The following is a 17,630-nucleotide window of genomic DNA, read 5'->3' on the forward strand; positions in this document are numbered from 1 at the left end:
AACAAATACACAAGAGCTGCAGCTATCTTTCACAGCCATCAAAATTTTTACTAGATTGCTATTATTACATGGGGTGCGGATTTGGCCTGTGAGTTTGATGTGGCCGAGCCGCGTTTACTATGCTGAGGAGGTCTTACAAACATCCCACAGTGTCTGGTTTCTCTGATAGGTAAGGTCAGGGTTTACTACCACAGGGCTCTTAATTGAGGGCAGTGAAGTATTCTGCGTTTGTGCACAAATCTGCTCCATGATGAGGGGAGGACTTTGTAATGTGCTCTTGGTCTGGCAGCGCCAGACCGATCCTCTTCTCTAAGGAAAAAAAGCAGTAGCCATGGGTCACAGAGAATCAAGCTTCTCCCACCCACACCACTCACTGGCTGCGCTTGGGTGCTGAATGAAGCAGCTCAGAGTCAGGAGAGCCAGTGAGGGGTCACGATACCTGAGAAAGAATATCATAACTATTCCAAAATCACAGGAATCCCTCAGGGCGTAAAGATTTGCTCATGAAAATAAATGAGAGCCTTTCATTTTCTCCAAGTCCTTTCTCTGCCTCCAAACTGTCCTAGCTAAAAGACGGCCATTTACAGGCCAACAATTTTAAGCAACCACCTCTCTCCTCCTAATTCATTAATGAAACCATTAATTCTCTAATGATAATGTTAACCATAAAAAGCATATGAGATAGAGACAAAGAAATACAGAGATGGTGGAAACCAAGCTTAAGTTAATTTTAACCATCCACATAAAAAAAGAAAGTGAGAGATTGTGCTTGCAAAGCTGGAGGGGTGCCTCCCCTCTCATAAAGTAGGAAAGGATTTTCAGGAGTTAAGGTCATCTCATCAGGCTGCTCCTGCCTGGGTTGGCCCGTCATGGCCCAGGGTCTCTTGGGCAGATAAGCATGGCTCTAGGCCTGTTTAACATGGCACCTTTAAATATAGATGTGTGAGCTCATTTCAATGTTTGGGTGAACACATTTGTTTTCCCTTAATAAATTTACCAAGGATAATGAGATTGTGTGTGTGAGAGAGAGAGAGAGAAAGAGACATGCTTTGGGAATCCTCATGGAAGACTGTACTCTTACCAACTCCCATGTGTTCAAATTCTGGAGATACTTCTCACAGAATTGTCATACCTTGAAAGAAACCACTGAAGGTACTAAATATTAATTTGTTTCTCACTTGATATCTCATTTATTAGAACTTTTGAAAAGCAACTCAATATATGGTTTAACCCACAAAGGGAAACCTTCTTCCAAATTTGACTTCTTTAGAAGAAATAAATGTCATAGACATTAATATCTTTTGCTGGCTTTTAGGAATTTGTAACATAGAGAAATATTTTCTCTGTTAATATGCAGAGTGAAAAGGTACTAAAATGCTTGGGTGTGTCTGTGTGTATGTGCATTTTACTGTAGGTGAGAAAATCCTTTATATTATAGTTGATCAAACAATAGGATTTGAAATGAATGTCTATTCATTTCTTTTTTTTAAACAGAAAATCCTCACTAGAGGGAAGGTCAGGGCAGATTATAAGACCTAAAACTGCCCTTCTGCAAGGGCTATGGGAAAGTCTGGCTACCAGCTCTGCCTCTGACAGTACGTGTTTGATCCTGAGTAAGTCAGTTAACATTTCTGTGGTATCAGTTTTCCCATCTGGAAAAGGACACGGTTAGAGTGGGTCACCAGAGGCCCTTCCAGGTCTGTCATATTATTACTGAAATATGTCAAAGTAGTAGTCCCTGACCAGCTTTTCAAATTTAAGCTTTAAGAATAGACTTTTATGCATGTATTCAAAAATAAAGAGATCATAAAATATTTCCTGATATGTGAGAAAAATCTTTTTGGTTCAAGCTCAGGGAGCTCATACAAGGGAACCTTAGCACTAAATACAATGCTGCTGTAAACCAAGTAACAGGTTAATTCAGTTATTCACTCATTTATTCACTAAACACATGCTTTTATGTGTGCCTCATATTGCAGTACTTCCTTCTCTAGAGAGCTTAAAAGATTATATTTGGTTAGGGAATATAAAAACTATCTTTTTTTTTTTTTTTTTTTTTTGGTACCAGCAATTACATAAGGAGCTTTCGCACTCGCAGTTCCAGATTTATCATTTCTGCTTTTATCGGATGGTGGGCGCTCAGAGAGGCTAGTGATTTGCCCAGGGTCACGTATGTCAGTGTGGGTGACTTACAGAGCATTTCCACTCCCTCTATGTTGGCACACATGCCAGCTCTGGGTTCTGGCTCCACCTGCTTGTTGGTCTCCCTGCATGCCACTGTTAAAGAGACTCTCAGAATCACACACTGAGTCTTCCACTCGGTCACGCCAGCACCTTTGCACTGGCAAGAAACCATGTTATCCACCCCCTGCAGCTGCCTTTTCACTCTGCAAAGCCACCATCCCAAACTTTTATTTGCCATAGATCCCATCTCCCTTCTTTCAGGGTCTCATTCCTCCCAATTACTTTAATTTTACCCCTTCCGAGGGGGCCCTTTCCCTAGGCTTTGGTATTAGTGCACACCTCCGGCTGCCTGGAGAAAGAAAGAAAGGCTTCGTCTTCCTCCGTGGCTCCCGAATCTACCATTCTCCCTGTCTCCTCCTCATTTAATCGTCAGCCCTGCGGCCCAGTCTGGCTCCTCGTTCTCCCTTCCAAGCGCTGTTCGGTGCCTTCCCTCAAACTCCTCAGCACTGCTTTGCACTTAGCACCGTCTCTTGCAGGGGCCCGTAAGATCGCTTTCAAACCAGATCTCCCTGCTTTCCCAGGCGGCTCTCTCAATCCCACCCGCTCTCCTGCAGACCCCATTCCAGCTGTACCTTTGGGGACACCCTCACCTTGCAGGGCGCCTTCTGGGCTGCGGATCGCTGTGCCTGCACAGCACCTAACTGTTGGGCCACTATGGTCCTTTCTCAGGGATGTGATGTTTACCTGTGACACTGGATGTCCTCCTAGTACATGGCTGTGGACACCGTCCACTCCTAGATCACTGCTCAGTTGCCTTCTAGGTTCTGGCCCCTCCTCCTTTACCCTGGCCTTTTATAATATTGCCTCTCCCCACATTTACATCTGCAGTTAGCTTCTTTATAATACTCTCACTCCGCAGCAATCCTTCTTTGAGACGTGGACCTCCTGCGATGCTCTATGAATTACTCTAGTCTTTCTCTTCTGCCTCTTTCACAAAGCCCCTCTTTCACTTCTCTTTTCCCCAAATGCCAGAATTCCTTAACCCTCCCTCCCGGCATTCTTCCCCCAGCACCTTTAGTACTTCTTCACCCCTCACCTCCACATCGCTAACTGATGACCCTCTTTCTCTTCCAAAGGCTAAACAAGTGATGTCTCTGCTTTGCATCCTGCCTCTCGCTGCAGCAGGATCACGGCACTTCTGCTTGATCACAGTCACATTTGTCTGAAACCTTGAAAACTTTGATTCTTTCACCTCTCTTCTACCAAAAAGTAATCAAGGACTAAGAACGCTGCCTCTCCCTTTGCACGCTCCCCTGACCTCCCTTCCCTCCCATTCCCCGAGTCAATACCCCAGGCGGGGACCTTGTCACACTGTGTGGCTGGGCTTCCTCTGCAGTGACCACCAGCTTTGTGTGTGGCTCTGGAGGCAAGCATAAAAAAACACAGAATAGATTGCTTGTGAGTAGGTCTTTTAAATGTATTATCATGTGCTTTGGAAATCATATTAAAATTATAATGTGGAAAGAGACTTTGGACTAACAACAAACCAAAAAGAAAAAAAAAGAAAGAAAATTGAGGTAACTGTCTTCACTTTTCTTGGAGGGAAATACAATCTCTCGTTGATGACAATTGTGAATTATGGTAGTTACCCTTGAATTAGAGGAATATTCTGTTTTCTCCAGCAAAGTATGGTAGTTTCTTGACTATTCTTGTTTATGGTTGTCTAGGCTACCTCACTTAGCGCTGCCTATAAACTGATTTTTATTATCCACTTCCTGCCCTGAAGCCTGGAATAAAGCTCCATACCCACGAGCTCTGGAGAACAGCTCTCAGCAGCATGACCCAACTAGTTTGGGAATGGTAATTTGTAAAGTCACTCATCAAGTCCAACACCAGAAGCGAAAGCTCTGGAACCGTGTAAGGGAATCTTTTCTGCCAGAGATAACTTCCACTCGGTGGGACTACTCATCCCACCTACTGAGAATGGAATAGCAGGTCACAGAAGCCTGTTCACACCAAACTGCTGGCCTGATGGCTCTGCAGAAGTCAACGTGATTGGCACAAATGTGAAGGCTAGATACTTTTTTCTTTCCTTGTGTGTCTCCTATCTTTCGATGATCTCAGTGCAAAACTGAAGTAAGACTATGTGACTCGGTAGCTGGTTCCTTCCACCTGATTCTAAACCATATAATTTTGTTTATCTCTTGGTGGATCTGAATCTAAAGGAACTTATCTGGCTTTCTTCTAGAAAAAAAACTTGGGTGCTGATTTGAATGTTGAAGCTTGGTAAAAATGTTGCTCCTAAAAAAAGTGGCCATCGTGTCTTCTAGTTGTCAAGGACCATGTGAGTAAGAGTAGATGGCTTTGGGGCTCCAGATCCCATCCCGAAGGTTACAAGCGGGTTCCCCCCCAAAGTCACTTGTACTGCCATTCAACTTCTCTTCCTTTTCCATTTGATGGAACAAAACAGAACTATGGGATTTTATCATCTGGCATGGTAAATTTAAAACTAATTTAATCTCACCTTATAATTTCTTAACCTGACAACCTATCTAAGTCAAAAATACATTTGAATGTTAGGTGTAGTCTTAAGGAAATGGATCAAGAACACCTTAGGGCTCACAGTGAACACACTTTCTTACACTTACTGATTTTACCTTTACTCTGAAGTACCACCTCCTAGTTGAAGAAAAGAGCCACTTTCCACATGCCTGGAGGAAGTCAATTAAATGGGAAGGAGTATTTCCAAAGTGTTCCAAGGACACGGTATGCAGTGGGCACTTAAATATTAAATGGATGCAAGAAACAATGAGTGAATGAATGAACAAGTGAGTGAATTCTAGGCCCCATGGAAGATTGGGTATAATATTTTCCCTCCATGCACTAGAATAAGGTATTAAAATAAAATATTAGAAACTTAGAGCACATACTGAAGATGAACAGGGATTTCACTTGATTTAAATCAAAACAAACTTTTGGTTTACATTATTGTTCTTAAACCATTTTTGGAAGAAAAAAAAATAACATCCTCAAAGTATTATGAAGGAGCATTGGTTTCTTTTCTATTTTTAAAAATACTTTGCAGCAAATTAAACATACTCAGAATGTTTTATTAACTAGAACATTTAGTTTAACTAGTTTAATTACTACTCTTTGGAAATTACTATGATCAGTGGGAACTCCTGTGTTTGGTCTTTGTGTGGGAATGCCCTGAGCAGAACGCCCACCTGCGCAGGCAGCTGAACACCCAGCTCCAAAGTTCCCCAAGGGGTCAAGAGAACTGGCAATCAGCAGCTCTCCGTGTGGCGATCCTGGACTTCACCTTTCAAATCCCTTCAATACGAGCAACAGCTAAATGCCACTGGAGAAGGGCCAACATTTTGCTTCTATCCTAAGTCAATTCAGAAAGATGGTTTTGTAGCTCCACAAATAGTAATCTAATATCCTTCTGGAGTAAAACTTCCTTGAGGGAACAGGCTGTGTATTATTTTTGTTCAGCCCCTCTGGTTCCTACACAGGCTCTTACATGTAGTTTGAGGCCAGCGTACTAAACAAACACTGAAGAATTACGTCCCCACTTCATGAATCGGAACGCATGCGATGATCTAAAACATGAGGAAAAGAACCCAAATTCTCCATTCCATCCAGTCCTGGATTCATTCAGGTGTGAGAAAACCGGCCTTGAGAAATGGGAGCCCAGAAATCAGTACCCGTTCTTTAGCAGGTTACGGGAATAGCTCTGCTTCAGAAAAATTTCCAACTAGGAAAAAATACAAGTGGTTTTCTAGGTACTCCTAGGACAACTTGCATTTTGAGTTCATGCTTTAATCTCCCAATCACACAGAAAAAACTGTAGCTCTCTGCTGCCAAATTATGGATCCATTTCTTGGCTCACTGAGTAAGGGAACTCCTAACAACTACAACAGTCTGATAGATACTTTTAGACTGCTATTTAACTCTATGTTACAAATGTCTTTAGATTTCTTTAATGTGCCTTTTTTTCTCTGATAATTCCATCTGTAATAAAAATAATTTCTAATTTATTTCGCAGCTATATACAGTAGACCCCTTCCAAAAGGGAAAGTATAATCTTCTAAAAATGATTGATCCAATACTTGAATATTCACAGATTTAAGAAATAATAGATATTAGAAAACCTCAGAACAATTTTAAGGTTTCACTCCCTTATTTTCTAAGAAATTTGAGCCTAAGTAAAACTCCAAAAAAAAGAAGCGTCCTTTAACCACCACATCTTTCGATAGGCCTTAATTACTGCAGGGCGATGCGTAAATTAGGTAGATTAGTCTATTTATGCAGTGCACTCTTGAAGCTCGCAAGCAATTACAGGGTCAGTGCATCTCTTGATTAAAAGCAGACAGCTTTAAGAGGAAGAGAAATCAAATTATACAACATGATAAAAAGAACTGAGGAGAAACACCATTCCAGAAAGATAGATGCTCAGAAAGGAGAAAAAAAAAATCAAAATTAGGAGTAGTTTAATTAGTGGTGGTGGGGAACAAGGGGAAAAATAGGAGGGAAAAAGGAAGAAATGTCCAGGAAAAATATACATGTGGAAGGGGAGAAAGAGAAGCACAGAGGTGAAATGGAAGGCATTCCTATTAGTATGAAGAAAACAAGGGTATTTTATTTATTAGTTTAAAGAAAGAAAATCCTGTAAAACCAGTTTGGAGCAAATGGTTCTATATTCACCCATTATGAAATTTAAATGAAGCACCTGCTATTTTTAAGTGATTCTTAGGTATTCTACAATGAAAGTATAAATTAGAAAATAATGTTCATAGGAAACATCATGAAATTATTGTAGCAATTTGAGTCCTTAATACAAGTTGCTCCACCACAATTTAAACTAGGAGAACTTAAGGAAATTCCTGCTTGAAAAAAAAAAGTTATAACATTCAAATAGTCCCACTGATAGCAATAAGCTAGGTGGATTTTGATTAAAAATAAAGAATGAAAATCTGGGCTGATGCCATAGCAGATACAAAAGAAGAGGGTATTTTTGTTTCTTTAGATACGAATTATTTGTGAAGAATTAGATAGATGATCCAATTAGAAGGCAACATGCAAGAATGTAATTAAGGGCTAAAATACATGGTCCAAATAATAAAAGCTATGGGAGGTAAATAAAGATAAGGAAGTAAGCCAGAGCTATCATGAAAAACCTTATGGAAAAATTAGAACTTGAGCTGGTTAGAATTTGAAGACAGAGAAGCAAACAGTCCTAATACTAAGTTACACATAATTCTCTGATACTAGGTTATAAGAGATTTGAGCTATCATTCATTTTTTAGGCAAATATTTATTGTGCAAACACTTATATTGCTAAGAGCTATACTAGACCCAAAGGCAGCTTTTGTAATTATGCTCTCCATCTGATAGGAGAACCCTGGGCCCACAGGTACCATCCACAATCAGGATACGGGGGCTAAGAACACGGGCTCTCGGCCACCCTGCCGCGGTTCAAAGCCTTGCTGTGCCACTGACTCCGTGGCTGACGTTGACCAGGTCACTGAACCTCTCCTTATCTCAGTATTCTGGTCTGTTAGTGGGAGCTGATCATACTCCCTCTTAGGGCTATCCTGAGAATCAAAGGATTTAATGTGTTAAATATTTAGAACAGTGTGCAGCACAGATCAACAATTTCAATGACTGTAGTTGGTGATATACAATCTTCTTTACTATAATTTATCCTATTTTCCTCTCCTCCTTAATCTTGTATTTCCTGCTGGCTAGTCAAATCTTGCTTCTTTTATTCTTGCTAAATTAACTGAATTTATGGCTTACATTCACTGTTTCTTCACTTCAGAGTCGTTTCTTAACTAACAGCATCCTGGCTGCTGCCATAACCACGTCACTGAAGGTAAACATCGGTGAGGTCACAAAATCACTGAAGACTTCCACATTGCCGGATCCAGTGGTTACTCCTTAGCCCTTATCTTACTAAACTGCCATCAACATTTCATAGTTGTATTTCATCCTATTTTTTGAAACTCTCTTGATATTCTCAGTTTCCATGACTACCTGACCATTTTTTTTTTTGGTGCAGCGTTTCCTTATGTCTTGTTGTCTATTCCATTTCAACCTCTTTTTCCTCTGCTTACCCCTTACATGTAAGTATTCCCCAGGTTTCCATCCTTGGGCTGCTGTTCTCTTTCTTTACATGCTCTCTTTGTGGTTTTAACTCTTGTCTGTACCTGTATGTCTTTTAAGCCTCCATCCACAGCTGCTGGACATGCACCATTGGAAGTCCCACAATCACCAAAAGCGCAGAATCCCCAAAGTGAGACTCATTTTAACACCTCCAACATTCTCCTCGACCTGCTGTTCCACCTCTGCTCTTGATTTCAGTTAATGGCCCCATTATCTAGCCAATCATCCAAACCAGGACTCTGGACATAACAAATCTACCCCTTTTCTCCATCCCCCCAATTCACTCTTTCATTAATACATTTCAACTCTATTGCCATTATTTTTTTCTCCATCTTTACTCATTGCCTCAATCCAAGTCCTAGTTACCTTTTGCCTAAGTTGGAACAACAGCTTCAAAACAGGTCTCCTACTGCCGGTTGTCCCTTTAAGCCATCATTCACAGAGCTGGCAGAGCCGTCTACTTCAAATGGAAATTCAGTGACACTATCGCCTGCCTAAACTCCACCCACATCAAAGACCACCTATCACCAGCAGGGTAAAATCTGGAACCTTTAGCATATCAATACAGCCCTCCACCACATTCTCTATTTTTCTCTCCAGTTTCAATAACAGACACTATGTTAATATGATTATATACATAAACGTGTGTGTGCATATATATATATATGCATGTGTATATATATATACAATATATATACATTATATAATATGTATATAATATTGTAATACCTTGATGTGATACCATTATTCCTATTTTATATTTTAAGTAGATGGCATTGAAAGCAATATGCTCATAGTCATCAAATCAGTAAAGTTGCTAATTGACTCCATATCCAATTAAATCCCCCAGTGGAATTTCCTTGAGGTCAAGATCCATATCATTCCCTTTTTTGAACCATTAACATCTAGTACCTTTATCAGTACACATAATGTCTGTTAATTAAATATTAAACTGAATTGAATGTTTAAAAAAAGAAAAGAGAAGTTACAACATGGTAATTATAAAACATCTTACCTCTGAAGAAAGAATAGAGATTCTAAAATTACCTCACAAGTGCTATAAATGGAAGCAAGCAACACTATGAGTTTGTAAAAAGTACATTTCTTCATATACACTTAAATTTTAATGATTTTCAAATGATTTAATGTCCGTATTATCAAGAGTATCATATATTACCAAAATTCTTTTCATTTTTAAATAGAATTTTATTCAAATGTCTTATTTACTTTTGGAGGAGCAAAAATAAGATATTTGCACTAACAAGTTCTCTGATAAAGGATACAGGGTATGTATATGCTGTATGTATATGGAATATTGTATATATATTTAATAAATAGATGATATCAAAAACATTTAGGAAACTCATTCTATAGCCAAACTGATAACATGGATCAGAAATCACTTAGAACTCTGAGACCCATCAAGGAATTTCAATAATATGAAAAAATGCAGTTCTGTGACCGATGTGTCTGCTGGTTGCAACTAAATAATACTTCAAATAGCATACTTACAAATGGCTGAAGAAAATGGAAATTAAAATGGAAACATCTACAAATTGTTACACATCATTATCGATTGTGGCTGTTCAACAGTTGGACTTTCAGTAGTTTCACATCACTGGGCTAGGATAAAACAAGCGCTCTGGCATTTCCATCTGCCAAAATAGCCATTTGCAATTAAAAATTACAACTAGCACCACTTCTTCGCAAGCAGTTATCACAAGGCTGCTGGCTATCTACCTTGTTTACGGTGTTTCTCGTATCAGGACTTCGTTCTATTTTGAAAAATTTTTATGCTTTATTTCCTTAAGGCCATAATACTCCCAATACTAATATTTTAACAGTTTTCAACATTCCTAATTGTAATATGATCCACAAATACTATAGCAGTGTTTGAATTTATGAAAATGAATTAATTGGGTCTGTGGAACAGTTTATGTTACTATGTTAGCAGGGCATAAAGCAGTATAACTTGAACAAGGCCTCTTTATATTTAGAGGAAATCAGTGACTTTTAAGGAATGCTGGAGCAAACATAAAATGCAAACATCAGTTCCTGCAGACATAGACTTAATGCAGAATAGAATATGTATGTAAATAATAAAGCCATTTATTGAGTCCATTTGAGTCCTGACACAAGAGAGTAAAATTCCATCAGGAATTTTCCACCAGGAAACCAGTGGTATATTTTGGAAATTTGGGGTGTCAGTAAGTGAATCCATCTGTAGGTATGGACCATTTTCTGTGTGGCAGACACTGGTGTGGGCACTGGTGATAAAGCAGAGAACAAGACAGAGAGAGCTCCTGTCTTTAAAGAATAGGGTAGACAAGCAAAACCAGATTTCTCCTCCAAGAAGAGGAGTGATGTATTCTGTTTAATTCTTTAGAAAGATAACTTTGGCTATCACGTGGCACAAGGACCTCGCTAGAAGTCAAGAGTGAAGTTAAAGCGACCAGTTAGGAGGTGGCCCTGCAGCTCAGAGATGAAGAAAATGATATAAAGATCAGATCACTTCTTATTAAAAATACTCCTTCCCTTTATAATAGTATTTTAGGCTACCCACAGTATCTTCTACCATCTTGGCCAGATCACAGACACAGATTTCACAAAGATCTGGAGCCCCAAAAGGGTTGAAATGACTTATTTCAAGTCACAAAGCTAATTGGTGGGAAAACTGGGTGCAAAGCGATGGTGTCCTACTTCTAAGAACATCAAAAAAGACTCCATAGTTTATTCATCTTTGGTTTACTCTGAAACTCCGCTATGGAAGGTTTCCAAGGAAAATTATTTACTTACTCATCAAGCAAGCATTTATAGAGGGTCCTCTAGATATAAGGCACCTTGCCAGGTACTTGAGACTCACAGATGAGTGGATTCTCTGTGTGAGAAGCTCACTTGTGGGAAAGACAGACCAAGTAGTTCACACACACACACACACACACACACACTGACAGCACAGTGAGGTCAGCACCATTACAATGGCATTCCCAGGGGCCATGGCACACAAGGCAAAGGGCCCCAAAGTTACTCTGGCAGTGGGGAGATGTGCCAAAGAAGAAGCAATGCTTGAACTGGGCTTTGAAGAAACAGCAGGAGTTGGTCGCCCAGGGTGCACGGAGTGGTAAGAACCCAAAAGAACAGCGTGGGTAACGCAGCTCAGTAAGGCTGGGGCCCAGGGTGTGTAGAGATGAGGAAGGAGAAATGGGCAGAGGCCAGGCCATGAAGGAGCCTGGGAGCTGTTGTAAGGAATTGGGAGTTAACTTACAGTAATGTCTCCACTTTCCCAAGTCTTAACCAGTCCCAATCCACTTAAATCACTCCTCTGACCCTCACCACTCCACAGCCACTACGGTAGCAAGGGCCGTCAGTGAGCTCCTTCATGACCAAGCCCGTGAAGCCGTACACACCTTTTCTGGTCCTTTCTGTATCACTGGAAATTGCTGACTATAGTCTCCTCCTTGCACACATCTTCCTTCCTTTGCCTTTATGAAAATAAGGTCTTCTGGCTTTTTCCTTGGCCTTTTGGTTGCACTGTCATGTTTTCCCGAGGTTTGTCCCGGGGTTCTTATTCTTCCAACCACTGTTTGATGTTGGAAATCCCCAGGCCCTGTCCTTCACCATTTTTTCATTCTGCATCTCTGGGCTCTCTTGTTCTTTCTGTTCATTGCTTTCCCCACCACAACATTGCTAGAGGCTTCTAAATCTAAATATCTGATCTAGACTTCTAGATTAAGCCCTAGACTTACATGCATTCAGCCATTCAGAAGTTTTTTATCAAGTGTTCTCTGTGTATCGGAAAGAGTTCTGGTTGCTATCCGAGACCCAGTAAAAAGAGACCAAGTGTGCCTGGTTCACGACTGTGTTTTTACCACTTACAAATCTCCATCTAAATTTCTTATAAACATTTGAGACTCAACAAGTCCAAATCTGAACTCATTATCTTGCTCTGAAAGTTGTACCCTTCATCATTTGTCCCATACAGTAGTGCTTGACATTTCCATTCCCCAAATTACCCAAGTCAGTGTCATTCTCCTCATACCACATATTATATTGGTGGAAACAATCTGCTAATTCTACCTACTTAACATTTCTCCAGTTAAACTCTGTCTCCTCCCCACAGTTATTGCCTAAGTTCCTTAGGTAATCATCTCCCACTTTTCTAGAACAATCTATGCATGTAGTAGATAGTGAACAGTCATTTGTAGAATGAGCTTATGGATAAAAAGCCAAAAATGAGTGGAAAACTTGGACAACTGCTATCATTTCTCCTTACAGGCTACGTTGACTCCATTTTGCACCCTCCAATCCATTTACTAAACCAATGAAAGCCAGAGCTTCTCACATTTCATCATTCCTCTAATCATCACAATTCAATGACCACTGCCAGGCAGGATAAAGACGATTCCATGTCTGGCATCAGAGGCCACCCAGGGTTAGGTACATGTGCTTTTGCTACCCTCTTTTTTGCAGTTGTCCTCAACCACACGTACTCAACAGTACCCAGAATTACCGTATGGATTCACATTTCCATCTTTGCCTAAGCCATTTGCTCTATCAAGATCGCAATTACCCCTTGCTTTTCCACCTGAATATTAACTACTCATCTGTCAGAACTCAGCTCATGCCTCACTTCCTCTTTGAAGCTTGTGCTCACCTTTCTGCCCTCATTTCTACTTCCTTCTTTTTCCCCTGCAACTTTGTACTTATCCCTATAAAAGCATCATTTCACACCTATTCTCAAGCTTGTAGTTACCCCTTGCTGGTGTCATTTTCCTCTTTGAAAGTGGAAGTCTATGCCTTTTTAATTTGGGAACTGGCACATAGTAGACACTCCAATATTTGTAGATGGATATAAATGAATGAATGAACAAGTAGAATGTAAAGTGTCATGGAAAGATTATAGGCAAGGTGATGATATGATCGGATTTGTATTTTAGGAAAAACACGGTGTCAGAGCAAACAGCTGGAAGGCTGAGAACAGAAGCTAGATGATTAAGCGGAAGAATATGACAAATAATTCCACGGGCAGATATTGAGAAACAGAGAGGGACAGAGGCAGTAGCAAAGGAGAGGAAATAGTTTTGAGAAATATTTATAAAATGGGCACACAGAATTTAAAACGATCATTTGGATGGCCAGAGTGGGCAAGTATGAGCAAAAAGATGGTGTCAATGCTGACTTCCAGTTTCTTAACCTGGGTTACTGGACTACTTCTAGGTCAAGATATCTACAGATTCGTATCCATGCCATTCCACCAGGGAAGTACACACTGGAGGAAGTGACAAGCTACATGTATCTGCCACATTGTTTCCTGTGCTATTTCTCAAGACCATATTTGCTGCATCAATGCAAATCTATATACGGAGCCCATCATGTGTTCCTCTACCATCAACATTATTCCTCCAAACTTTTCCTAAAAGAGGAGGAATTAAAAAGTGGACAAATGACATCACCTCCTATTGGAATACCTCACCTACTGATCTTAGGAAGAGGTGAAGACAGGGAACCAGGAAACATTGCTATCTGGGAAATCCTAAAGAGTGGTAAGGGAATAGACTCTCCTAAACTCAACGGATTTACAAAGCTTGGAAGAAAGCATTTGAAGTAAAATCACCTCTTTTTCTTGCCAGTCATCTCCTCAGTAAGCAAGGATATATAAACTTGAAACCACATTTTATACTGTTAAATTACCATTATAGTAATGATTTTTGCATATTTAACAGGAATTTTTCCTTACCCAAAACATAACTCTAAACATGCTTTCCTTGCTTCTTGGCAGTGAAAACATAGGCCAACCAGGCAAATCCATCCCTGAAGTACCTCATTAATCACAGCACACTTGTTCTTGGCAAGAGCCTTAATGTGCTTCAAAAACTGCTATTAAAGTAAGATTTGGGGATTCCCAGGCTGGCAGGGAATTAGTTACACCACTTTAGAAATTGTTGTCTTATAATTTCCTTTATTATTAATGATCTTGTTAGAGTTACAGCCCAAAGTAACTTTCCTTTCTTAATTTAATGTGTAAAGTCCTGTCATTTAAAATCCTAAGCAGCTGTTGCCAAAGATGACCTGTCTTCCAGGCCAGGGGTAGCTGTGCAGAATCCTCCCAGTAGATGACACTACCTATCGATTACCTCTCTGTGCTAAAGTGAATCTAGCACCCCTACCTAACTGCTCAAACATTGCAGTTTCAGACTCTAGAAATGTATAATGCAAAACTTCACATTAGCACATGGTATTTACAAGCACATAATTTATTTCATATCTACCACTAAAAATATTGTTAAAGCCTCGTGAATAGAGAATTATGCAAACTCCAACCTCTTGAAAAATCATTTGTCAAAATTTTAAAATTCTGAGAGGCCATACAAACCTGTTAAGCACAAACATATTGAAAAAGATGTTGCATTACAAGAAGTCCTCATTCACATTCAAGAGCAATACTTAGGAGATACAAAGCATGGGTACCGACCAAGATTGTCTGTAATCTTCTCTAAATACACAATGCATCATTTAGAAAAATTAAGGCCACAAATGGCATCATATTATGAATTCAAAACTATGAATATCCTGGGCATACTGCTATAAAAAATCATTTTCCATGCAGTATACATTTTGCTACAAAATTGAGCACAGATCATTATTGCTAAATGCTGTAGTAGATCCAGGTTAAAGTAATTTATCAGGCTCCTCAGGTAATAAGATTAATTATATATCAACTCAGAGGGGATGAACATGAAAGGCATCAGTACTGTCTCTATATCTATCATTGGTTACAGTAACCACATCTAAATCAATGTGAGTCTCACATAGGTGAATAATAAAAATTAAACCTTTTGATGTAAATATGATGCTTCTCAACGTTCTCCTGTGAACACTCTAAGATGGAACGTGGGCTGGAATATTCCACATAATGCTACATGGTCCACATCTATCTGGGACTGTAAAATTTTCCAGACACCAGAGCCCCACAGATTGTAGACGCCAACAATTTCCTGATTCTTACCCGGTCAAATTCCAGGTACACCTATTTACAAACCAGTCTCTTCCATGTTATTTCAATAAATGTTCCTGGCGTTGACGCCAGTCCTCCATCTCAGGTGAAGGCTATGTTTGGATGACATGCCTCATTTTCAAAAGAAACCTAGTTTGTCTGTTTCAAACCTATTTTACTAGGAAACAAGGAACTTATATCAGTGAGTGCCTGCAGCTTTCTTTACAGGTCTCCTAAGGCTGACGTCTTTATGTTTCATTTTAACATAAAGAAGCAGCAGAACAAAACTAAAAAGAGAGTGAAAAAAAATTAAGAATTAGGACATAACGGCCCAAACACCACCTTAAAACGTGTAGCTCAGCCTAACGGGAGACTGAATGAATGGACTTTGTGGGAAAAACAGTAGTAAACTTTAAAGCCACTGAAAGGTTTTAAATGCCTCAGGGAAAAATAAACATTTGCTTCCAATCATTTTCTCATTAAGCATTCTCTGTTAGACGGTGAAGGTTTACTTGACACACACACGCGCGCGCGCGCGCCTGGACTCCGCGCCGCCGGCGCCCGCTTCACCCCCGCCTGACGGCCTGGTCCCCGCCGAGGCGGCCCCCGCGCGCGCCGCTGCGCCCCGGGTCCCCGGCTCGCCTCCTCCAGCCCGGGGCCACCTCGGCGGCAGGAAGAGCTCCGCGCACTGACAGATTTTCCGTTAGTGGTGGCGGCGAGGCGTGCTTCCGGGCACACTTAAACCCTAGCGGCTCTTCCTACCAGCGACCGGCTCCACCCCCGGCGGAGGACCCAGCCCTCCGCGCGGGCAGACGCGGCCATCGCCACCCAGCTCCCGCGCGCCCCCCGGGCTGCACCCAGTCGCTCCCAGTGATCCGCGTAGCCTAAGTCCCGCGCCCGCCGGCTCGCGCCTCTGGTCCCTAACGGCGGGGCAGCGCTCCGGGTGCACATGTGAGCGAGGTGGGGCTGAGCGTGGTGGAGGCTCCAGGAGGAAAACCATAAACACGTGCAGAGAGAGAAAAAGCCACCACGTGTGCGCGCGGGTGTGTGTGTGTGTGTGCGTGCGTGTGTGTGTGTGCACGCGCGCCCGGGCCGGGGCGTCCTCGCCGAGCGCGTTCCGGGGGCTCAGACATCCCGGGGGGTCGGGCGTCCCGGGGCCCGGGCGTGGGGCCCCCCGGCGGGCTGGCGGGGTGCGCGCGGGGCCGGGTACTCACACGAACGCGTGGTAGACGAACGCCCAGCCGCGGGGTCTCTCCAGCACGTTGTACAGGTAGTTCTGCAGCCGCCGGTACTTGACGTTGCGCCGGCAGCTCTGGCCGCTGGAGTACGAGAGCGGCTTCCCCAGCAGGCTCATCCGGGCCCCCTGCTTGCCCCGGCGGCTCTCCCGCAGGCCGCCGCCGCCGAGCGCGGCCGCGCGGGTGCCCAGCAGCAGCAGGCCGTCGCCCCTGGCGGCCGCCGAGTTCAGCAGCACCCTGCCCCGGCCCGACTCCACATCCTTCATGCCGCTGCCCGGGCGCCCCCCGCCCGCCGCGGCCGCCGCGCCGCTCTTCACCCAGAGCCCGGCGGCGCCGCCCTCCTCTCCTCCCGCGTGGCGGCGGGGCATGGCATCACCACGGGCACCGCGAGGGGGGCGCCAGCGCCTGCGGCGGGGGCAGCGGCCTCATGCGCGCGGGCGGGCTTCGGGGAGGCGGCCGCGGCCGACGGGGCGCCCGCCGGCCCGCGACCTCCGAGCCGGGGCGGGCGCGCCCGCAGCCAGCCGACAGCCGGGGCTCCGCGGCGCGGGCGGAGGGCGCGGAGTCCTCGTCTCCAGCCGCCTGTAGCTGCGAATTCGAAATCAGGACCGGCGTGGGGCGTCACTTGGAAAAGCTCTCTGCTGCCCCCCCGGCTCCCCGCGGCCACCGCCCCCTTCCTTCCGAAGTGCCCCCGGGCCGGCGCGGGGCAGTGCGGGGCGCTCCGCGGCGCGCTCCCGCGCGCGCACACCCCGCGCCCGACTCCCTCGCCGCCGCCCCACCCCCTCGCCCAGGCGGCGTCCGCGCGCCTCCCGCCGCGGCCCGGGCCCGGGCCCCTCTCCCAGGCGCTGGCGGGGTCTTTCCTCCCCGGGGGCGGCCGGGCAAAGCTGCCTAGGGCCTAGCGGAGGAACTGGAGGTGCCGGTCGCTGCTCTGCGACGCCGCGGCGCCCCGTCCTGTCCTCCTGCCCGCAGGGCTGAGCGCGGGGACGGCCCGCCCTGCCCTCCAGGTCCCAGCCGGTCCCCGCGCGCGCGGCTCGGGGCTGGGCGCTCAG

General features: G+C 43.5%; 1 protein-coding gene across 3 annotated transcripts in view; it reads right to left on the reverse strand.

The window, feature by feature from the left end:
* KCNQ5 (potassium voltage-gated channel subfamily Q member 5) overlaps positions 1 to 17,210 on the reverse strand; it is a 455,253-nt gene extending 438,043 nt beyond the window's left edge. For all 3 annotated transcript variants that reach the window (XM_073225085.1, XM_073225083.1, XM_073225084.1), the window contains exon 1: positions 16,564 to 17,210. In XM_073225085.1, the coding sequence (XP_073081186.1) occupies positions 16,564 to 16,952 (389 nt within the window). In that variant the 5' untranslated portion in view covers positions 16,953 to 17,210. The remainder of the gene's footprint in view (positions 1 to 16,563) is intronic.
* Positions 17,211 to 17,630: the final 420 nt, after the last annotated feature.

This window comes from Manis javanica, chromosome 16, assembly GCF_040802235.1.
Source record: "Manis javanica isolate MJ-LG chromosome 16, MJ_LKY, whole genome shotgun sequence".
Lineage (NCBI taxonomy): Eukaryota > Metazoa > Chordata > Mammalia > Pholidota > Manidae > Manis > Manis javanica.